General features: G+C 39.7%; 1 protein-coding gene across 1 annotated transcript in view; it reads left to right on the forward strand.

The window, feature by feature from the left end:
* Nucleotides 1-24,991, forward strand: part of BABAM2 (BRISC and BRCA1 A complex member 2) — a 341,663-nt gene that overhangs the window by 96,285 nt on the left and 220,387 nt on the right. The window contains exon 3 of the mRNA XM_021706289.1: nt 8,132-8,226. Within this exon, the coding sequence (XP_021561964.1) occupies nt 8,132-8,226 (95 nt within the window). The remainder of the gene's footprint in view (nt 1-8,131; nt 8,227-24,991) is intronic.

Raw genomic sequence — 24,991 nt, forward strand, 5'->3', positions numbered from 1 at the left:
TTAAGATATTATATATTTCAACTTTTAAAGTATATAATTCAGTGTTTTTTTTTAGTACAGTCACAAGGTTGTTCAACCATAAACACTAATTCCAGAACATTTTTATCACCACAAAAGGAAACCTGTACCAGTAACAGTCACTGTCAATTCCTCCCTTTCTCATCACCTGGCAACTATCAATCTACTTTCTGTCTTTGTAGATTTGCATATTCTGGGCATTTCATATAAATAGAGTCATGTAATAATAATACAATAAATAGCACTTGTTTCCTGTTTATTTCTGTTAGCATAATGTTTTTAGTGTTTCACCCACATTGTAGTATTGTGTCAGTACTTCTTTTTTATAGCTGGATATTCCGTTATATATATATATCACATTTTATTACTCATTCATTATATCATTGTAGTAATGTTAACAGACATTAATTGCTTCTGACTTTTGGACTATTGTGAATTATGCTTCTACAGGCATCAACATGCAAGTGTTTGTGTGGACCTATGCTTTCAGTTCTCTTGGGTATATATGCCTATGAGTTGAATCATGGTCAAATGGTGACTCTGTTTAGCCTTTTGAGGAAATGCTCCTGTTGTCCTCACCAACACTTGTTATTCTTTGTCTTTTTGATTATAACCGTATTCGTGGGTATGAAGTGGTGTGTTACTGTCTTTGTGATTAGTGCTTTCTTGATGGCTAAAGATGCTGAGCATCTTTTCATGGGATTTGTGGACATTTGTGAGTCTTCTTTGAGAGATGACTGTTCAGACTCTTTGCCCACCTTAAAACTATATTACTTGTCTTTTTATTGTTGAGTTGGGAGAGTTCTTTATCTATTCTGGGTCCTTGTCCTTTAGTCCTTTATCAAAAAGGTGGTCCCCAACCTTTTTGGCATTGAGACTGGTTTCGTTGAAGACAGTTTTTCCGCAATCGGGGGTGGGGGAAGAACATCAGGCATTAGATTCTCATTAGATTCTCAATTCATCATAGGGTTCAGGCTCCTATGAGAATCCAGTGCTACCACTGATCTGACCACAGGTAGATCCCCTTTGCCCTTGGTGCATTGCCCCCCCGCACCGCTTACCTCCTGCTGTGCAGTCCGTTCCTGATAGGCCAGACTGGTGGTCTATGGCCCAGGGGTGGGAGACCCCAGCTTTATCAGCTATGTGATTTGCCAGATGTTCTTCTAATCTGTTCGTTGTCTTTTCACTTTCTTGGTATTCCTTTGAAGGACACAAGTTTTAAATTTTGATAAGTTTGTCTATTTTTTTTGCTTTATTTTGGTTTCAGGTCTAGGAAACCATTGCATACTCCAGGATTATAAAGGTTTATTCTTATGTTTCCTCAAGGAATTTTGTTGTTTTTGCTGCTACATTTAGGCCTTTGATATATTCTGTGTTAATTTTGTGTGTGTTGTGAAGTAGGAGCCCAACTTCATTCTTTTGCTTTTGACTAACCAACTGTACCGGCATCACTTGCTGAAAAAATGCCTTAACAACAACAAAAACAACAACAACAACAACAAAAATTTGCAATTGTGGTAAAATATGCTAAACAAGATTTACTTTCTTAACCACTTTTAAGTGTACATTTCGGTAGTATTCAATATACACCGTGCAACCAATCTTCAGGACTTTTTTCATCTTGCAAAACTGAATCTTTATACTCATTAAACTAACACTCATTCTCCTTTCCTCTTAGCCACTGGCAATCACCAGTCTGCTTTCTGTCTCAATTTAACTACTTTAACCACTTTAGATGCCGAATACATGTGGAGCCATACAGTTTTTGTCTTTTTGTGGCTAGTTATTATGTTTTTTCTTTTTGATTCTTACTCTGTCGCCCAGGCTGGAGTGCAGTGGCACGCTCACGGCACTGCAGCCTCGACCCGCTGGGCTCAGGTGATCCTTCTTAACATAATGTCTTCGGTAGTCATCCATATTGTAGGATATGTTAGAATTTTTCTCACTTTAAGTCTAAATGATACTTCATTATATTTATGTATGCCACATTGGTTTATCCATTCATCTGTTGATGGACACTTGGCATTGTTTTACTCTTTGGCTATTATGAATCGTGCTGCTGTGAACAGGCATGTACAGATACCTCTTTGAGAACCTGCTGTTAGTTATTTAGGGCATATACCCAGAAGTGGAACTTCTGTTGGGTACTTTTTTACGAAATCATCACAATGTTTTCCATAGTGGATGCATCACCTTACACTGCCACCAACACTGCCAGGGGGTTCCAATTTCTTCACATCTTGAGCCACACTTATTCATTTATTTATTTATTCATTTATTTATTAATTAATAGTAACCATCCTGGGGGGTGTGAAGTGAGTGATGAAAATATTTTTGCCCCATTGAATTAATTGTCTTGGTATTCTTGTTGAAAATCAATTGATCATCAATGTGAAGGTTTATTTGTGGACTCTGAATTCTAGTCCACAAATCTGTGGTATCTGTGATCTGTGTATCTGTCTTTAGGGCAGTAGCACTGTCTTCATTACGGTGGCTTTGCAATAACTTCTGAAAATCAGAATTGTGAATTCTCCACTTTTTTTCCAAGATTGCTTTGGCTATTTGAATCTCTTGTATTTCTGTATAATTTTTAGGATTGGCTTGTCAATTTCTACAAAGAATTCAGCTGGGATTTTGATTGGGATTGCATGTATCTGTAGATCACCTTGGGAAGTATTACTGTCTTAACAATATTAAGTCTTGTGATCTGTGAAGGTGCAATGTCTTCCCCTTTATATAGGCCCTTTAAAATTCTTTCAACAATGTTGTGTAGTTCTTGGTGTACAAGTCTCACGCTTCTTTTGTTATGTTTAGCTTATTCTTAAGTATTTTATTCTTTTTGATCCTATTGTAAGTGGAATTTTTTAAAAAGTTCATTTTGGGATTGCTCATTACTATTGCATAGAAATGCAAGTAATTTTATACATTTATCTTACAACGTTACTGAAGCTGTTTATTAGTTTTCATTTTTTCTTTGTCAGGATTTTTCACTAGGATTTTGTATATGCCAGATCATGTCATCTGTGGATAGAGATGGTTGTACTTTTTCTTTCCAATCTAGAAACATTTTATGTTTTTTTCTTGCCTAATTGCCCTGGCTAAAACTTCTAGTACAGTATTGAGTATAGTTGGCAAGAGTGAATATTCTTGAATCAGATTGTTAATGTTTGCTGCTTTGGGAATATTGATTGCTGACAATACTCCTTTGAAAACTTGAAAGTGCAGCTTCTTATTCTCTTATTGTAACAAAAGTAATAAAATTTCTTCTATTGGAATAGAACTTGTTATCTATTTTTAGAACATCAAGGTATAGTAAATTCCAGGCGGGCATTTTTCAAAACTTTGAAATCATTCTACAAAAAAGATACCTGCACACGAATGTTTATTGAAGCACTATTCACAATAGCAAAATCATGGAACCAACTGTGCTGTCCATTGAAAGTATACTGGATTTTTAAAAACATGGTGTATATGCGCAATGCAATATTATACAGCCATAAAAAAGGACAAAATTATGAACTTTGCAACAACTTGGATGGATTTAGAGTCTATCATACTCAGCGATCTATCACAGAACCAAAGAACTGAGTACTATATGTTCTCACTCATAAGTGGACCCTGAACAATTATCATAATACTATGAGAAAGTGATTGGCAGTAGCAGGACACTGCCAGGGGAAGGGGGACTTGCACACATCATCAATAAGAGTACCTGATCTCTGCCGGGCTCGGTGGCTCAGCCTGTAATCCCGCACCTTTGGGAGGCTGAGGTGAGTGGATTGCCTGAGCCCGCGGGTTCGAGACCCACCTGTGCAGCGAGACCTCATCTCTACAATAAATCAAAAAATCACCCGGGCGTGGTAGCGCATGCCTGTAGTTCCGGCTACTTGGAAGGCTGAGGCGGAAGGATCGCCGGAGCCCAGCAGGTTGAGGCTGCGGTGGCCGGGAGCGGCCACTGCACTCCAGTCTGGGCGACAGAGTGAGACTCCAACTCAAAAAAAAAAAAGAGTACCTGATCTAAACCAAGCAAAGTGGGGACCAAAATGAGGCCCAAACTTTACCCATACAATGACCCTTTGTATTCCTAATCCTGAATTGTACCCCACATCTCTAAAATAAATGATTAAAAATATTTTTCATTTATATTCAAAACATGAACAGTTATCAATGATAGAACAATTCTATTCAACCCATGCTATATTTACTTAAAAACATTATGCTACCATTATTGTCAATAAAATTCTTTACAAACTTAAAAAAATAAAATAAAATAAAATAAAAGCACTTCTCTAAAGTATATATCCTCTCAAAGAATTATGCTTTCTGGGTTGATTCAAAAAGAATGAGTAATTACTACTAGTGCTTCTCAGTCATGGTTTGGGTTAATGCTTTATAGTTCACACTCCTGGATTTTATAATTTATAGCAGATTTACTTGATAATCTGAGAGGGTGGTAGTGGATGGGGTGAAGGAAAGGTAGTGGAAAAAACTGAGCTGGAGGAGAGAACTTTTAAACTGGGTGTCATAGTATTCAGAGGGCATTGAATAGGTCCTGTGGATTGCATAAAAGATAGGCATTAGCTTGTAGATGTAGAGAAAGATGGATAAATAGGTAGGAACATCGTATTTCGGAGATTTAAAAATCAGTTTGAAAAGTTTGCTTTTGCTCTGTTTGCTAGTAGAGAATCATTGAAGTTAAGTCTTGAGTTAGGAAGTTTTGGGGAAAAATAGTTTAAGAACTGCAGTCCCCAATCTTTTTGGCATTAGGGACCGGTTTAGTGGAAGACAGTTTTTCCACGGGCCAGGGTGGGGAATGGTTTTGGGATGATTGAAGCTCATTAATTACATTTATTGTGCAGATCAGCTGTGGCATTAGATTCTCATAAGGAGTGCGCAGCGCGTGCTCTGTTCACAGGATTCACGCCTTTATGAGTATCTAATGCCTCCGCTGATCTGACAGGAGGCGAAACTCAGGTGGTAATGTGAGCCATAGGGAGCGGCTGTGAATACAGATGATTCTTTGCTCCCTGACCTGCAGCTTACCTTCTGTTGTGCAGCCAGCTTCCTAATGGGCCACACACTGGTGGCAATCCATGGCCTGGGGATTGGGGGACCCCTGCTTAAGAAGATTTGCTTGTACAGCAGAAGCGAGACTTTAATGACGAGAAAAAATAATTTTGTTTGGCAATAGTATGTATTAGGGACTGGAGGGTAACTGGTACTAGGAGACCATTTAAGAGTGAGTGGTAAAGATTGAGTTCTTTGGCAGAGCACTGTTGCTTATGCCTGTAATCCCAGCTCCTTGAGGGGCTGAGATGGGAAGATCATTTGAGCTCAGGAGTTCAAGACCAGCCTGGGCAACATAACAAGACCTTCATTGCTACAAAAATAAAAAATATTAGCTGGGCATGGTGGCGCGCACCTGTAGTTCCAGCTACTCATCTAGTTCTAGAGACTGAGGCAAGAAGATCGCTTGAGCCCAGAAGTTGAATTGCAGTGAGCTATGATTGTGCCACTGCACCCCAGCCTGGGTGACAGAGTGAGACCTTGTCTCAAAAAAAGCAGCAAAAACAAAAAAAGATTGGATTGAGTTACTTTAGTTTGTCAGCTCTTAAGTAGCACAGTTCTTTTTTTGTTGTTGTTGATATTTAGTGCCTAGCATAGTACCTAGAGCTAAGTTCACATATTCATTCAGAATCCATTCTCATCATTATGCTAATATTAGCAAGTCTAAGATAGGAAGAATCTATATGATTGATATTTTGGAGGAAAAACGGAGATGATTTGTTTTCTAAGAGCATAAATGGTGTGTGTTAGGCTGAAGATGACACTAATGTGTCAGTGTGGGGTTTTAAGGGAGAAAAGTGCTGTCCCTGGGAGCAGGGAAGTCAGCTAGAGAAAGAGGGGCATGAGAGAAGCAGTCATGGTCATCTTTTTAGACTTGCTGAGCTGGACACCAAATTGCCTGGTATGCAAAGATTTAAGGCTCCAATGAGAATTGAGGTTTGAATGTTTAAATTTGGTTACCATTATGTAGGTAGGATTGTTTGAGCAGTAAAAGTTATTGGACTGATAAAACTTTATCATAAGCATATGCAGGGGTGTGCATGTACATAATATATACACTCTTATACATTACAACCCAAGTGTTAGATTGTTGATAAACTAATCTTCTTGTTAATATTTGCATAATGATGAGAACTGATTCTTGGAGTGAGCAGAGGAAAATAAAAGGAACCACAGGAAGAGTCAGAAAAGAAACAGGTAGAAAAACTGACAGCATAAATTTGCTCATGACGCTTGGTAATTTGTCTCATGTTTCAGAATGCAGTGCCCCCTATGTCGCTTACTCTGTCTGTACTGTATGCCAGGCAGTATGCTAGGCATGCTGCCTCTTTCTGTTCTCACACCAGTCTGTGATGTCAGTGCTGTTACAGTGATGGCTACTACAGTAGCAGTGATGACAGTGACCTTGGTGCTGTTATTATCCTGCTGATGAAACTGAAGTCTAAAGAAGTGAAAACTTGGCTAAGATCACTAAAGCTAATGAATAAATCGGATACCTTTAACTTTTTTGACTTCAAGCCCAATGTTCTTCCCATTATACCAAAGGTATGTATGTTTAATTTCTGCAAGGCACGGACTGTGTTTGTACAGAATCCGTTTTCAGTCAAGACTTATTTATTATTTAGTTTTTATTTTAAAGATGTGGGGTACAGTTCAGGATTAGGTACATAAGTGGTCATCATACAGGTGAAGTTTGGGCTTCCCGTTGATCCTCACTTCACCTGGTTTGGGATCAGATATGCTTATGGATGTTATGTCTGTTCTCCCAGCCCCCTCCTGGCAGTGTCCTGCTATTGCCAATCCTTTCTTGTGGTATTATGATCCACTTATTCAGGATCCACTTATGAGTGAGAACATGTGGTACTCAGTTCTTTGTTTCTGTGATAGATCACTGAGTATGATAGATTCTAAATCCATCTAAGTTGCTGTGAAGTCCATAATTGTATCCTTCTTTATGGCTGCATAATATTCTATTGTGTGTATGTACCACACTTTTTTCACATTTTAAAAATCAAGTTCACTTTCAACGGACAGCATGGTTGCCCATTTTTTAATCCAGTTCACTTTCAATGGGTAGCATAGTTGGTTCCATGTTTTTGCTATTGTGAATGGTGTGGCAATAGACATGCATGCACAGGTATTTTTTTTGTAGAATAATTTGAGTTCCTCTGGGTATATTCCCAGTAAAAGGGGATTGCTGGGTTTTATGGAAGGTCAGTTTTTAGATCTTTTTGAAATCACCACACTGTTTTCCATAGAGGTTGTACTAATTTACACTCCCACCGCCGGCATCTGTTGTTTTTTGAATTATTGATGTTAGCCATCCTGACCAGAGTTAGGTGGTATCTCAGTGTGGTTTTGATTTGCATTTCTTTGATGATTAGTGAGGCTGAGCATTTTCTCATGTGTCTGTTGGCTGCTTGTATGTCTTCTTTTGAGAAGTGTCTATTCATCTTTTGTCCACTTTTTAATAGAACTGTTTGTTTTTTCCTGTCGGCACGTTTGAGTTCCTTGTAGATCTTGGATGTTAAGCCTTTGTCAGATATGCAGTTGGCAGATATTTTTTTCCCATTCTGTGGGCTGTCATTCTGCTCTCTTGATGGTTTCTTTTGCTGTGCAGAAACTTTTCAGTTTGATGAGGTCTCACTTATCTTATCTCCTATGGCATGGGCATCTGGGGTTTTGATCAAGAATCAGTTGACTATTCCAATTTCTGTAAAACCTCAAATTATAAGAATCTTAGAAAACACTGGAGTTAAGGCTTGTTAATTAGCAGCAGTGACTGGACAGTCATGTTTCCTCTGAAAACCGGCAGCATGTACCGTTCGTGTGGCCGCTTCTCCACTTTTCTGGTTCACATTCCTAGTGTACCATTAGTAGCCAAAACTTCCTTTGAGTGCTTGCTGTGGATGTTAATTTAAAGGAGGATGCCAGTATTTTTATTTGAAGAGTGAATCATTCAGAAAGCGCCTTTTACACATTTTTCTTAAACTAGTATGTTTATTTTAGAAGTTTTTTTGATGCAGTTTTTGTTTGTTTGTCTCAGGGGACATCATTTTCAATGCCCAATACCCAGAGCTGCCCCCTGATTTTATCTTTGGAGAGGATGCTGAATTCCTGCCAGACCCTTTGGCTCTGCAGGTGAGTACTGCCTGTTTGCCTGAAAGATCTTTATTTGCTGAAAAGAAAGCAAGATTAACTTTTGACAATTGCTTAACAGATAGGGTTGTCAAATGTAAATTTTTTCCCACCCCTCTTTTCTCTGTCCTGTGAAATAAATACAACTCTTTATTTGCTCAAGTAGTTAATTAAGAGATGCTTTTTATTGTACTTTTATTTTCTGGCTACTCAGAATTAATAAAAAGTCTCTAGCATATTGGTTGGAATATTATTACTTCAGTTTAAAAAGACATGTTGAAAACACTTTCTTTGTTTCAACTTAATATTTCATGCCTGCATGCCAGGAGAAACAGTTTTTGGCCCTAGAGGCCTTTTTTTGTTTAGGAGTGAAAGTGACAAATTTGGAATGTATCTGCATCATCTCAGTATTATCAGAAGGGTAAAGATCACATTGAGTGTTCTTTATTAAGACCAAAAACCTTGTAGTTGAAATAAAATGTGCCTGGAATCAAAACAAGAATATTCACCATTAGGGAAAAGGGTGATGGTTCTTGTCAGAGCATATATGGTTTAGTAGAAGTTGTGTGTTTTGCATGACTGATGGGAAAGAACGTGTGCCAGTTCATTTAAATGGTTTGGTCCAGACAAAATGTCTCTCTTTTCCTTCTGAAATTTGCATTTGATGTCTATTACTTATACCATAAGAAGTTTTATTGTTCAAAGCTATATTCTTAGTTTTGTTTTCTGGAAAAAAATTTTTTTTTTTGGGGTCATAGTCTCACTCTGTTGCCCAGGCTGGAGTGCAGTGGCAATACTCACGGTCACCTCAGCCTCGACCTGCTGGGCTCAGCCGATCCTTCCTCCTCAGCCTTCCAAGTAACTGGAACCACATGCATGTGCCCAGCTAATTTTTTGATTTATCGTAGAGATAAGGTCTTGCCATGTTGCTCAGATTGGTCTCGAACTCCTGAGCTCAGGCAGTCCTCTCACCTCTGCCTCCCAGAGTGCTGGGATTACAAGCTTGGGCCACTGTACCCAGCCTGGAAATTTTTTGTCTTGTTAAAGTTTTGTAATTAAAAGTTTTGATGATTTACTTTGAAATCCCCCCTCCCCTTAAAGGGGAAGTATTAAACAGGAAGCGTTAACCTAAACCTAAAGAGTTATCTTAAATTTTAGAACCCAATTGTAATAATACTGTGTTGGCAAGAGTAGGGTGGATTTGTGGTAGTTTCTAGTAACTGCATGTAAGCTGTTATTTTATTTTTAAAAATTATAAGTTAAATATGGCTCCTTTAGATGCTCTGCTACGTGTTCACCACACATTAAAGCTGAGGGTCTTACCTGGAAAAAATGAGGCAAAGGTTTCACCACAGACTTCACCTGTATTAAATCTGCCCAGTAGAGGGTAGAATATACCAGATGCCAAAGATGTATCACAGACCGAGTGCCCCAGGAATTTAGAGAAGGTGGCCAGAAAAAGCTTGGTGATGGCGGTAAGACTGTATTCTTTCTTGACGAGTGGAACAAAAGTGGGAAGTATGCGAAGAACATTTTAGGTGGGGGAGTGACATAGCACATTTGAAGAAGCTATGATTTGTATGCTCTATTAGAAGAGGGTACTGACAGATTTGCTGAAATGTAAGTTAATTCAAGGAAAGGCTAGAAGAGGTTAGAAGGAAGACTTGGGAGAAGGTCATGGAGTGTACTGCACTGGGGCTGAGAGCCCCTGAAGGAGTGATGAAGGGAGAGTCACCTGACATCATGGGATAGGAGAAACAGAGGACAGAAATTGAGGAGGATGATTGTAAAAATTCAGTGTGTAGGGGGGGAAGGGAGGCTTTGAGCTGGGGTTATGCAAGAGGGAACAGGCATGATGGAAAGAATAAGGAATGCCTGTTGACAACTTCTTTTTCTGGAATTGCATTTACAATTTGTAGTGTGCATCTTTAATATTGTCCAGCATTGTGAGAGGGTAGAATTTAAAAGCTAAAGGACTTTAAGATCCATCTTATTCCACTCCTATTTATAGCATTCTGTGTCAGAGCTGGTATTATAATGCCTCTTTATATGTTTAGTCCCTGAGTAAAATTATCACATGTGTTTTTGAGAAGTTAGCTGAAAAAGAACAGCCAGGAATCAAAGCTAGATTTAAGAGAAAGACTGCAAATATAGGGGAACACCTTCTCTCTAGTGGTAGTTAGTTAATCTAAGGCTTCAGCTAAGCTACGCAGGGCTTCCTCATGGACTGGTGGCCTGGGCAGGCCCAGGTAAGAACAGCCAGCAGACATGCTCCACTGAGTTGGTGTGGTCCATATAGCCCTGGAGGATGCCCTGATGTTTGCTGTCATTTTGTTAAAACATTAGGACAGGAACAACTGCAAGGCTAATGCTCAGCAGGCATTTCCCCAGACACAGCTTGCCTCTGAATGGTTTTTCACTCAACTGCTGACAGATTATGGTGTAATTCGTGGATTCAGTTCAGACTGTTCCCCTCTTCTGGAGCGGTCAGACCACAGTCACTAATAACCTAACTGGTCTACATATAGTTCTGAAGGAAGGGACAATACGTATCTCATCACTCAGGGAGTGGAAAACAGAGTATCCAGCTTTCTTGGATTTTCCACTGAAATATTAACTGCAGAAGGGAATGAATTTGTGCCCCTGGAATCTGGGCGTGCAACCCAAAGTAGTTCCTATGGCAAAGTTTCTGGGTTTTATCTTAAAATTCATGAATATATATATATACATATATATATGTATATATAATAGAATCAAATGTAACATTTTCATAATTATATATATATGATATATATAATGTGTATATATATATATATAGGGGTATATATATATATATATATACACATATACATATATATATGTATATGTATTTAAATATATTTTTTTCCCTTGAGTTGGAGTCTTACTCTGTCGCCCAGGTTGGGGTGCCATGGCACAATCATGGCCACCCCAGCATCAACCTGCTGGGCTCTGGCAATCCTTCTGCCTCAGCCTTCCAGGCATCCGAAACTATAGGTGCATGCTACCACACCTGGCTAATTTAAAAAAATTTTTTTTGTAAAGATGAGGTCTCGCTAAGTTGTCTGGTCTGGTCTTGAACCGGCAGGCTTAGGCAATCCACTCGCCTCAGCCTCCCAAAGTGCTGGGATTACAGGGTGAGCCACCGACCCTGGCCTATACCTATATTTTTGATATAGATTATATAGATTTGAGAAAAGTGGACTCTCCAAATATGGTTTTAGGGAATATATGTAATGTATGTAATCTTTATTTATTCAGTTTATTTAAGCCTACTCCTTTCCAGAAAAGACTTGAAATAGCTTAAGTAAAAGACACACATAAAGCTATTAGAAATATGTGAGATACTCTAATTCATCAGATGAATCTACCACTTTCTAAATACGTGCTCTCCATTCAGGGAGGTAAGGCCCTCCCTGAATTAACGAACCTGAGATTTTCAGATAAAAGTCAAATAATAGATAGATACAACATCTAGGGGTATCTCATAGACACTACAGAATCATAAAATCATTTGACTAGGACCTTAATGGTTCAGTGGTTTCCAATTCTGGATATACATTAAAATAACTTGGGAAGCCTGTTAAAAATACAACCTGAACCCCACTGGACTTACTGAATTAGATGCTTTGGGGAGCCTCAATACTGTTCAGTTCCCTGGGCTTTTTTTAATGTATAAGTTTGTGAACTGTTATTGGGAACCACTGACTGAATGCATCTTTTACAGCAACTTCTCCAACAGAAGGCCATTTGCCTTTGCTTAACAACATTCCCAGTGAGACATCATTTTCCATCCTGGGGAGAACTCAAGTTATTTATTTATTTAAAGTAACATTTATTGAGACAATTAATATGCCATACAGTTCACCTGCTTAAAGTGTATGATTCAGTGGTTTTAGGTTTATTCACAGAATTGTGCAACAATCATCACAAATTTAGAACATTGTCATTTTCCCAAAAAGAAACCCTAAATTTATTAGTCACTTCCCTATCCTCCCATTTCTATCCACCCCACCCAAGGCAGCAGTTTATCTGCATTTTGTCTCTATGGACTTGCTTTTTCTGGACATTTTGTATAAATGGCACCATATATCATATGAACAACTATTTGACTTCTTACACTTAGTGTAATGCTTTAAATGAAGCATATATCACTGTTTAATTTTTGTATTGCCAAATAATATTACATTGTTTGCATATCCACATTTTATTTATTTATTCATCACTTGATGGACATTGTATTGTTCCATGTTTTGGCTATTTTAACTGTTGTTGTGTGAACATATTTTTTTTTCTCTTGGGTGTATACCACGAGTTGAATCACAAAGCCAAGTGGTAACTCTGTGTTCAACTTTTTGAGGAATTGCCAGACTGTTTTCAAAGTGACAGCACCATATTACGCCTCCACCAGAGTGTTTAAGTGTGCCCATTTCTCCATGTCCTCACCAACACTTGTTATAATCTCTCACTTTTTAAATTTTTTTTGAGTTGGAGTCTCACTATGTCGCCCAGGCCACTGCAACCTCGACCTGCTGGGCTTAGGCGATCCTTCCACCTCAGCCTTCCAAGTAGCTGGAACTATAGGTGCGCTCTACCATGCCAAGCTTAATTTTTGATTTATTGTAGAGACAGGGTCTCGCTAAGTTGCCTAGGCTGGTCTTGAACCCCTGAGCCCAGGTAATCCTCTCGCCTCAGTCTCCCAAAGTGCTGGGATTACAAATTTGAGCCACTACCCCTGCCTAATCTCTCATTTTGATGATAGCAATCCTGGAGGGTATGAAGTGGTGTCTCACTGTGGTTGTGATTTGTGCTTCCCTGATGGCCAGTGGTGTTGAGCATCTTTTCATGTGCTAATTGGTCATCTGTATTCTTCCTTTGGAGAAATGTCTATTCAGGTGCTTTGCCAACTGTAAGATTAGTGTATTTGTCTTTTTATTGTCCAGTTGTAAGAGTTCTTTCTTTTGGGCATATGTCCTTTGTCAGCTGTGTGATTAACCACATTTTTTCCGTTCTATGGGTTGTCATCTCATTCTCTTGGTGGTGTCCTTTGAAGGCCAAGAGGTTTTAATTTTTAGGAAGTCTGATGTATTTATTTTTTGTTGTTGTTGCTTGTGCTTCAGGTTTTTTACCTAAGAAACTATTGCCTAATTCAAGTTACTCTTATGTTTCCTTGGAGAGTTTTGTAGTTTTTGCTGTTACATTTAGGTCTTTGATTCATTTTGAATTAAATTTTGTATATGGTTTGGGTTGAGTCCTCATTTCATTGTTTTGCAAGTAGATTTCCAGATGTATTAGCACACTATTGGAAAGATTATATTTTTTCTCATTAAGCTTTCTTGGCATTCTTGTTGAAACTCAATTAATTAGAATGTGAGGGGTTATTTCTGGACTAGCAATTTTGTTTTGTGGATGTATGTGTCTGTCTTCTACCAGTACCACACTGTCTTTTTTTTTTTTTTTTGAGTTGGAGTCTCACTCTGTCGCCTAGACTGGAGTACAGTGGCCTTTCCCGGCCACCGCAGCCTCGACCTGCTGGACTCCGGCGATCCTTCCGCCTCAGCCTTCCAAGTAACTGGAACTACAGGCCCGTGGTACCACACCTGGCTAATTTTTTGATTTATTGTAGAGATGAGGTCTTGTCAAGTTGCCCAGGCGGGTCTCGAACCCGCGGGCTCAGGCAATCCACTCACCTCAGCCTCCCAAAGCGCGGGATTACAGGCTGAGCCACCGAGCCCAGCTACCGTACTGTCTTGATTGCTGTGACGCTGGAGTAAGTTTTGAGATTGGGAAGAGTAAGTTTTCCAGCTTTTTTCTTTCCAAGATGGTTTTGCCTAGTGTGGGTCCTTTGAATTCCTGTATGCATTTTAGTATCAGGTAGTTAATTTCTACAAGGAATCCAGCTGGAATTTTGATGGGGATTATGTTGAATCTGTAGACTGTTTTAGCAACCGTACGCCTTCCAAATCAGGCACATGAAATATATTTGTTTATTTAGTCCTTCTTTAATTTCTTTCAACAATGTTTTTGTAATTTTCGGAGTATAAGTTTTGTACTTTTTAATTTATTCCTAAGGATACTATTGTAATTGTAATTTTTTTAGTTTCATTTTTAGTTTTACAATGTTGTTGTATAGAAATACAATTAATTTTTGTATTATACCCTGGGGCTTTATAGCTCTAACTTTTTTTTTTTTTGAGTTGGAGTCTCACTCTGCTGCCCAGGCTGGAGCCACTGCAGCCTCAGCCTGCTGAGCTCAGGTGATCCTTCTGCCTTGCCTTCCAAGTAGCTGGAACAACAGGCACATGCCACCATACCCAACTAATTTTTTTTATTTATTGTCGAGACGAGGACTGTCCAAGTTACCCAGGTTGGTCTCAAACCCGTCGGCTCAGGCAGTCCTCCCACCTCAGCCTCCCAAAGTGCTGGGATTATAGGCGTGAGCCACCATGCCCAGCTAGTTCTAACTTTTAATATAAAGTTTTTCTTTTTATTGAGCAAAAATTTCTTTACAGAAATTTTAGGGTTCATTGTTACTGTTCTTTATCTTTTTCTGCTTTTTTGAGGTAAACCAATTTGTTGAGGAAGCTGGAGTATTACATATTTTGATACTGAGATGTGATTATTAAATAATGGCAGTGCTTTTTCTGTAAGTTCCTAAACTGAACTCAAATAATTTTCTGTGATAGAAATGGAAGCAGCATTGCAGTAAGCGCGTAGTATTTCTGAGAGCCACTTTTAAGTTCAGCACTCATACATTCTAGTAGATTGGTTAAAAGTGTGCTTCATTGCTTTCCATTCTCCATGCTGGTAATTCATTCTTCAAATCATTTACTTCAGCATTAATTAACTGGTATGCCCTGGGTCCCTGGGCAGTGGAACTTTGCTCTGGATGTGTGCCTGAGCTCTGCTGGAGATGTGGCTAGCAGGGGAGACAGACACACGGCTTTCCTCAACAGGAAATATGAGAAGACCATCATATTCAACATGATGCACAGCAGAGGAAGCAGTTAATTTGGCTTATGGGTGGTCGTGGAAGGACTTTCTCACAACAGTAACTTGGTAATCATCCAAATAATTAGTGTCTAGAATATTTTCAGGGGCATTTAGAGTTGATTTGTTATTTGTACAGCTTTTTGCTGTTTGTACTTTTGCCCTGAGCCTCCAGTTCTCAGTATTTGCTGATTAAAGAGCCATTCCTGCAGTGTGAGTTAATTTGTCAGTGGCTATTCTTTTCCAGTATCCTACTATACTTATTTGTCATAATGTTTCATGTGTCATGTTATGAAAAAGGTGTTGACTTAGTGGTGACTCCTTTACTAATGAAAAAGCATAAAAGCAACAAAAGACAAATGAAAGAAAATCCTACCCAGGATTAGTATTTATTTATTTTGCTTTCTTTTTATTGTTCTAAAGATATGGGGTACAGGTCAGGGTTAGGTATACAAATGTTGATCATGCAAGGTAGTATTTATTTTTTGCATAGTGTGTCCAGCACTGTGCAGTGTGGAACTTGACCTCATGGAGGCTGCATTTTAGGGAAATAAGCTATAGATTATGACAGCAAACAGACATAGGTAGTTTACAGAGAAATGCTGGAATAACGATAAAAAAGCAGTGCTGTGGGATAGTTAAGTAGTGTTTTCCACATACGTGATACAATGTAAGGAGAGTGAGCATTACATTAAGACAGAGGCTCCCTTTAGTGAAAACCAACATGAAGAAGCTGGGTGATGGAGCCATCACGCCACAGCTGGCACCTGTGGCCTCTTTGCCTTGATGTCCTTCCTGCTGTTCCTGCTCCTTCCTCCAGCTGTGTGGGCCTCCTTGCTCTTCCTGGGACATTCTCTGCACACTGCCACCTCAGGACCCTTTCATATGCTTATTCATTCTGCCTGGAACTCTTCCTGCACTTCTCTGAGTGGCTTGCTCCCTCTTTTCTTCAAAATAATTATATTAGTTGGGTGCTGTGGCTCACGCCTGTAATCCCAGCACTTTAGGAGGCAGAGGTGAGAGGATTGCCTGAGCCCAAGAGTTTGAGACCAGCCTGGACAACCTAGTGAGACCTCGTCTCTACAATAGATAAAAAAATTAGCCTGACATGGTGGTGCATGCCTGTAGTTCTAGCTACTTGAAAGGCTGAGGCAGGAGGATCGCCTGAGCCCAGCAGATTGAGGCTGCAGTGACCGAGAGCGTGACACTGCACTCCAGCATAGGTGACAGAGTGAGACCCTAACTCAAAAAAAAAAAAAAAAAAAAATTCATTTTAGTAGAGAGGCCTTCCCTGATATCTCTGTATCAAATGCCAGCACTCGCCCAGCGCTCCCTCATCTTTATCATGCTCTGTTTTCTTCATAGCCCTTAAACCACTTGATGATTTGGGGTTGCATGTTTGTTGGGTGTCTGTTTCTGCCAGGGTGACCAACTGCTCTGCTTTGCCCAGGACTGAGGGAGTTTTCTGGGTTGTGGGACATTCCATGTTAAAGCGAGACAGAGTTAGGCAAACTGGGATAATGGACCATCCTTACCTCTTCAGTGGAATGGAAGCTTCGAGAGAGAATGCAGTTGGTTTGGCTCACTGCTGCATCCTAGTAACTGGAAGAGTACCCGGTGTGTGGAGGTATACGATACATGCTTGTTAGATGAACAAGTTTTCTTTAAGGCATTTTATTCCTTAAGGAATTTGCAGGTTTCCAAGACTAGAAAATACATGACAGATTAAAATTTCCAAATAGTAGAAACAAATTTAGTTTTAGACAAATTTGGGGTAGATAAAAATTAGTTAACAGAATGTCCAAATAAGTGATTTTCGGCCTCTGTTTTACAATACTCTGTAGTGTGTTCAGCTGTTTCGAAGGATATTGTGAAATTTTCCCCCCAAAGTAATAAAGATAAATCACTTTAATTTAAAATAAAGTTGCATAAAGGAGAAAGGGTGGATCATACATTTAAATGAAAAGAGCATGTTGCAATTATAGTATGAGCCGGGACCCCCCCAAAAAACCCACTAGAATTATCTTTTTGGAGGGTGGGCCCTTTGTAGTTCAGGCTTTCCCCAGTAAGTAAGTGTTCAAGGAACCCAGTGGCATCAGTGGATGGGCTAGCATTGTAGTGAGAGACAATTTGCAGGGGAACTGTCCCTAGTTGTGGCAAACAGGTGACTTGTTCTCCCACCAAAACAGTGCACCCTTCCACACCGTGCTGAGTGTTTAGCAGTTTTTGACCCAAAATGGCATGATCCTTGCACCCCACCCTTCCTATTCGCCTAATCTCGTCCCAGCGACTTTTTTTGTTTCCCTGAATAAAATAAAGTTTTCAAAGGGAAGTGTTTTGCTGATGTGAAAGAGGCAAAAGAAAAAAACTGCAGAAACACTACGAGGCATCAAAATTGACAAGTTCAAAAACAGTTTTATTGGTGGAAAAAGCATCTTGATAGATATATTGCATCAGAGAGTACTTTGAAGGTGACTAAAGTTTAAACATGTAATAATTAACAATAAACTCAATTTTTAATGAATAAGTTCCTTTTTTTGGTCCCAGCAAACAGTAGATTGGTGAGGGTGATTTAGTGCTTGGGACAAGCAAATGTCATTTGCAGGTATCACCCACTGGCTGAATGAAGGGGGATATAAATTTTTCTTTCATGTTTAAGCTTCAGTCACTTTCAAAGTACTCTCGGTTTGATGTAAAAACTTCTGAACACTCTGCATGTTGTGGGCAGGTACACTCGTAAGTCGCCCATTATGAAAGGGGCAAATGTGTTGAAAGAATCTCCAACAAAAAAGTGAAGCTGAAGGCACCCTCCCACATCAGTGCTATCTGGTACATGGATTCCGATGGGTTTCTAGAACACTTACCTAGAGGGGAAGACTTTACTAGAGGGGGGCCCGCCCTCCAAAAAACAGTTCCATTTTTGAGTGGTCCCCCTGATATTAGTTCTTTGCTTTTACTCTGTCCTGCTTGTGTGGAATGAACAAGTACGAACAACTTGTCACCTTTCCTCCTCTGCTCTTCGCTGTGCTACCCACAGAAAGATATCTTCTGAATGTGTTCTACAAAATAGTTCCCATCCCCTGTGCACACAAAATATATACTCAGAAGGCACTAAGCTAAAACAGAATGACTGTGTGTCACACTGCTGAAAACCACCATCCAGATGTGTGGTGCTTCTCTTCTAGACACTTCCAAGCACCTTGGCCTGCAACATATTGTACTATAGAATGCTGTCTTGTTTTGCCTGTTCCTGTTTAGTGCCTCGTTGCAGACCTGTAAAACACTCATCCTTAGCCCCCGTGCTGGCTGCATTGCTGAGACATGTGAGTGAGCAGAACTGTAGCACAGGTGATAAGTGTAGGGATGGAGGGATGTGCACAGGGTGTGTGGGCACAGAGTGAGGTGTACTCACCAGATCCCTGCCGTGCGTAGCACATGTTGGGCTTGGAAGCATTTCATTGTTCATAAATATTATGTATTTTATATAGCTACTGTTGACAAATAGCATACATACAGAAGAGTGTACTAATTATAAATGTATAGCATGGTGAATTTCCAAAAAGTAAACACACCTATGTAACTGCCACCTAGATCCAGAAACAGCATGTTTCCTGTGCCCAGCAGCCCCCACCCATCCATCTTCTGTCACTGTGACCACCTTGTCTAGGAGGGAACACGATGCTGGCTTACATTGCCATTATTATTTTTGCCTCTTCTTGATCTTTGTACAAATGCAGTCAAACAGCATTGATTTGTGAGCTTCCCTCATGTGGTTGTTTTGGTGGTGGTGGTGGTGGTTCACACTTGTTGATGACATTCCATTCTACTACTGCTTGACACTTGAGTTGTTTTCAGTTTGTTACTGTTGAGAATAGTGCTATTATGAATTTCCTTGTACATGTCTCAGCAGATATATGTATGCATTGCTCATGGGTACATATGGAAGGGTGGACCTGCTGGGTCATATAATGTAGAGGGATAGATGAGTTTGAGAGCTCTCAACTTTCCTAGTTTATCAGTCAGGGTCCAGTCAGAAAACAAAAACCACACTAGCAATTAAATGAGGAAAATTTGATACCGGGAATTGTTTACTTAGTAAAAGATAACTCTAAAGAATGTAAGGCTAGCAGTAGTAGAGAGCAGTTATTCCAAGTCAAGGGGAGACCCTTCCTCCTTTCCCACATGTGCCCCTGCCAGCGGAGGTTCCTACCTCTTGTTGGAGAGGGTATGGCTGCAGCCCATGGGATGATGGGGACCTTCACTGAGGACACTGGGCGGCAGCACTGGTACTGGTGGCCTCCTGGGTGCTGCTAGGCTGGGACTGGTGGGCCAAGCTGGAAGGTAAGCACGGCTAGGTCAACCACTAGTCTCTGACAGCTGCTATGTAATGTATGTATGTATGTATGTATGTATATATGTATGTATGTATGTATGTAATGCTATGCGATGTAAAAGTACATCGGAATCAAGACCAGAAGCCCCTCTCTCTGCTGTGCCTTGCCCTGTCCCTCCATCCCTCTCTGTTGACAAGCTGAGCATTGCACCTACTGGCACAGGAAATATGTTTCCAGGGTCCAGCCCCAGTTTCATAAGCAGGGTAAGGAAGGATGAGTCAGGGAAATGAGAGTCAATAATTGAATAAACAGCACAACTAGATGATGACAGATTTACCTTCCAGTCTGTTGTCTTCTGCTGTTAAACCCATCCAGTGGGTTCTTCATTTGAGATGACATAATTTTCAATCCATGATTCTATTTGATTCTTTCCTATAAATTACAGTTCTCTGGTGAATTTATCTTTTTATCTGTACTCTACATGATTTTCTCTACTTTCTTGCACATGGTTAATCATAATTATTTTTCCAGTCTGTGTGAGCTAATTCGAATGTCTGGAATACCCTTGGGGCTATTGTTTTGCCCAGTTTTTCTTTTTTTTTTATAATCAATATTTTTTATTATGATATTGTGGGGTACAGTTAAGGGTTAGGTACAAATATGCTTCGTTCAGACACCCCTGTTGATAAGAGGTGTCTCCCCAACCAGTTTTTCTTTGGTTATTAATCACATGGTTCTGCATTTGGTGTTTCTGGTAGTTTTGAGTGAATGTCAGGCATTCCAGTTAAAAAACTATAGAGACTCCAGATGATGCTATCCATCTGCTTCCAGAAAGAGAGTGCATTGTCCCTCTGATAGGCAGGTAGGCTGGTCACCCTCATCCAGTCAGGGACTTTGCTGAGCTGAGGCTGGTGTGCGACTTTGGTGAGAGTCTGTTTACCTCTGGTTCACTCTTTTTCCTAAAGCAGAGCTCATCAAGGTTTCATGTGGGAGGCCAGAGTGGCCAGTCTTCCTGAACGATTCTTAGTGTCTCATAGCCTGTTTGAAAACAGAATACTGTGTTGTTGATCCACAAGTGTGGGTCCACAAGCAGTGTGGGTCTTTACCCCGCTGGATCCCAAATTCTAAAGTTTGTCTTGCTCGACCACCACCGGTAACTCTGCTCTGCCTTTCAGGGATGTCTTCTTAATTTTTAGTTTCTTGGCCTGGGCTGCCCCAGAACTCATGAGAGTCCGGAGAGGAACTGGCTGTGTGTGTGCTCTGCCAGAAGACCTCCTATTTTCCAAGCCTCAGTGGCAGCTTGTGGCCGTACATCACCTGAATCCACAGCCTCCCTCTTGTGCCCTGAATGTGCAGATGTCCCCAGGGTCACAGCAGCTGCAGAAATCGGCTCCTTTCCCTGAGGTGCCGTCCCAGGGCTCTCAGACCCCACAGCTCTCGCTGCCTCCCTCGATGCCTTTGGACAGATCCCTCTATTTTATCCAGCTGTGCATTTGTTGTTAGTGAGAGTGCTGGTCTGTGCAGAGCCACCCCAACCTGCCCAGAAGCATCAGTCTGTTGTACTACATTTGAGAACATACCATTTACTCTTACTTCCAAACCAAAAGTATTAAAAGACTGCAGCAGACCATAAAATACATGAAATACACCTTGTTGGTAAGAATACAAAATAAAAATTAATGATGAGTAAAAATCTTTGATGTTAATAAAATGTTTGATGGCATTAATTAGTAAAAGTTATTAAAATGTTAGATAACTGTACAGTTCTCTTTTTATGAAAACCTAGATTTTATGTTTCGATTTGCATTCTACAGGTGGAAATAAGAGCATTGTTTAGGATAGCATTGCTGTTTCTCTTAAGTTGAATGCAGCTTATAATCAAAGGATGATGCATCAGTAACTGACCCAGATAAATATGAGAAAATTACTAGAAATTTTGATGGAGAACTGGTTTCTATGCTGGTGAACTAAAGACTCTATTGTACTTCTGTCATTTTCTGTTTTAACTTACTAGACATGGAAATATTTTATGAGGTAGGAAGAAAGTTGATGTTATTCTTTTGGTTGTATTTTCAGTGTATTTCCTAAGTGGGGACAGGGGAAGGCTCTTGGTTTAAAAATTAAGGTTTATGATGTCATTGGTTCTCAAAGGTATTGCTCTAATAGCCAATTATGGATTACGATGAGTACTACTACTCTATACACATATGCATACACAGGTAATTTTGAAAGCATGTTTTTTTTTATTGTGCTTCTCTTCATTGTGCTTAGAGAAACTGCATTTTTTTTTTTTTAACTTTTAATTTTTTTATTTTAAAGATGTGGGGTACAATTTAGGATTAGGTATACAGATATCCATTATGAAAGTACCCTTGTTGATGAGGTATGCTTCCCCTTCCCCAAGCAGATTCCCACTTCTGCCAATCCCACCTCCCCACCCCATCCCACCCCCTGCACTCTCGTAGTTTCCCGCTACTGCCACCCCTTTTCTTAAGTATGACGATGGTTGTTCAAGGTTCACTTATGAGTCAGAACATGTGAACATGTGTTACTCAGTTCTTTGTTTCTGTGAAAAATCACTCAGTATTATAGTCTCAGTCCATCCAGTTTGCTGCGAAGTTCATGATTTTGTTTTTTTATGGCTGCATAATATTCCATCGTGTGTATGTACTATATTTTAAAAAATTCTGTCCTCTTTAAGTGGGCTGCACAGTTGGTTCCATGTTCTTGCTATTGTGAACAATGCCGTGATAAACATATGTGTGCAGGTATCTTTTTTGTGGAGTGATTTGAGTTCTTCCGGGTATATTCCCAGTAGGAGGATTGCAGGGTCATATAGAAGGTTGATTTTTAGGCTTTTTAGGAAGTGCCACACTGTTTTCCACAAAGACTGTACTAGTTTGCACTCCCACCAACAGTGTAGAAGTATTCCCTTTTCCCCACATCCTCTCCAGCATCTGTTGTTTTTCGAGTGATTGATGATGGCTATCCTGACTAAGATGGTATCAGTGTAGTTTTAATTTGCATTTCTTTGATAATTAGTGAGACTGAGCATTTTTTCATGTATCTGTTGGCTCCTCCTATGTCTTCTTTTGAGAAGTTTCTATTCATATTTTTTGCCCACTTTGTAATAAGGCTGTTTGTTTTTTTATTTTCGGCACGCTTGAGTTCCTTGTAGATCCTAGATGTTAGGCCTTTGTCAGACTTACAGTTGGCAAATATTTTTTCCCAGTCTGTGGGCTGTCTCCCTGCCCTCTTGATGGTTCCTTTGGCTTTGTAGAAGCTTGTCAGTTTGATGAGGTCCCGCTTGTCTATCTTATCTCTTATGGTATGAGCATTTGGGGTTTTGATCAGGAATTGGTTGCCAGTTCCAATTTCCATAAGAATGTCTCTTACATTTTCTAAGGTTCTTATAGTTTGACGTTTTACGTTTAGGTCTCTGATCCATTTAGAGTTGATTTTTGTGTATGGGGATAGGCAGGAGTCCTGTTTGAATTTTCTGCATGTGGTCAGCCAGTTTTCCCAGCACCATTTACTGAATAGGTTTTCCTCTCCCCAGTGGCTGGTGGTGGGGGCTTTGTTGAAGATGAGTTGGTTGAGAAATTGAGGTTTTGCTTCTGGAATCTCTATCCTGTTCCATTGGCCTATGTGCCTGTTCTTGTACCAATACCAGGCTGTTTTGATTATTGTAGCTTTATAATAAAGTTTAAAGTCTGGGAGTGTGATACCTCCTGGAAAGCATGATTTTAACGAGGCTTGAAAGCATAGTTGTAGAAAAACTGAACATCTTGAAAGTACAAACAAGGAATATTGAAATGTTCATAAGACAAATGAAAAAAGGCAAACCAAGTTATTTTTTGAAATACAATGGTAAATGGGACATCTAGCAGATGCTACCAGTTTTGATTTACTAAATTGAATTTGTAAGAATGCTTCTGGGAACATGAGGTACTGAATGGAGTGTAAATCACGGTGGTTCAAGAACATGCTTGCCAGAAGAATGACTTAATGCCCAGACTGGAAGTTAGCCTGCTCTCCTTTGCTCGTTGGCTCTCTTAGTCTTCCTCTGTTTTAGCATCTCCTATTCCCTTCGCCACTCCCTGTAAAATAATTGGATTTTAAAATTATACTAATGTATTTTTATTATTATTAACCACCTATGAAATACAGATAAGTACCGAGTAAAGGCGCATAATCGCACGATTTAGAGATGCTTATTCACATTTTGTGGATTTTTACTTTTACTTTTTATGTTTTTCTTTTCTGTCTATGCCATATACACATATATTCACTACACTTTTTTCTACTTTATGTATTATTGTCAGCATTTTTCCTATGATAGTACAAATTTATTTGAAGCATCTTTTAAAATTGGCATCTACTCTTATGACCCGTTCCTCATCGTTGCTGCCTTTCCAGGAAAATAAAAGATGCATCTCAAACCTGTCCTTTTAAAAAAAAATTTCTTTTGAAGTTTGTTACCTAATAGAAAACAAGCTCCACTTAAGGCTACATGAAATGGTGGTTACTTGTGAACTCTTAACCTTCTTTCCCTTTACCCTGAATAGCTAATAGCTGGTTAGTAACTTACTAAAAAAACAGCTACTAATTCATAATTTTAAGTCTAATGGCTATGGACAGGATTCTATGTATGTTTCTCTTAAGATAAGGTAGAAAGGTTTTAGTAATCAAAACAAAATTGGTTTTAGCTAACATACATACACTTTGAGTAGAAGATAAAGGCCCTGCCTTTCAGGAGAACTTTGTTGTCATTGGAAAAATCAAGACTTAAACATTAAAAGAGAAATATTGTAACAAATTGTCATAACACATTACACACACCTCTGTAGCAATATATTCTATCTAGTAACTGTTTGTTTACTTTTTAGTCAGCTCTACAATTACAAGAGAACCTTGGAGGCAGAGACTGACATTACTCATCTTTAGTTTTCAAACATCTATTTGTGGTACTTGGTACCTAGTAAGTACACATTACGGTTGTTTTTTTTTCCAAATGAATGAATATACTGAGTGCCAGGTTAATGGTACAGGAATTCTGATGAAGTAGTGATATTGAACCTAAGGTGGTCTGAGACTTTATGGAAGAGGAATGGTTTTAGCTGAGTCTTTGAGCACAGGGTTGGGATTTAGAAGACAAAGAGAGGAGGACATGGCACTGTTGGCAGGGACACAAAACTGCAGAGCAGCGTCACACACCAAGGACACCAGAAGCGCTGAACAAAGTCAGCTTGCTTGGAGTTGCGTTTCCGTAGGCAAATAGTAGAAATTATACTTAGAAGCTGGGCTCAGTGGCTCAGCCTGTAATTCCGCGCCTTTGGGAGGCTGAGATGAGTAGATTGCCTGAGCCCGCGGGTTTGAGACCCGCCTGGGCAGCGAGACCTCATCTCTACAATAAATCAAAAAAT

This window comes from Carlito syrichta, unplaced genomic scaffold (assembly GCF_000164805.1).
Source record: "Carlito syrichta isolate Samal-C Ts95f unplaced genomic scaffold, Tarsius_syrichta-2.0.1 Scaffold315403, whole genome shotgun sequence".
NCBI lineage: Eukaryota > Metazoa > Chordata > Mammalia > Primates > Tarsiidae > Carlito > Carlito syrichta.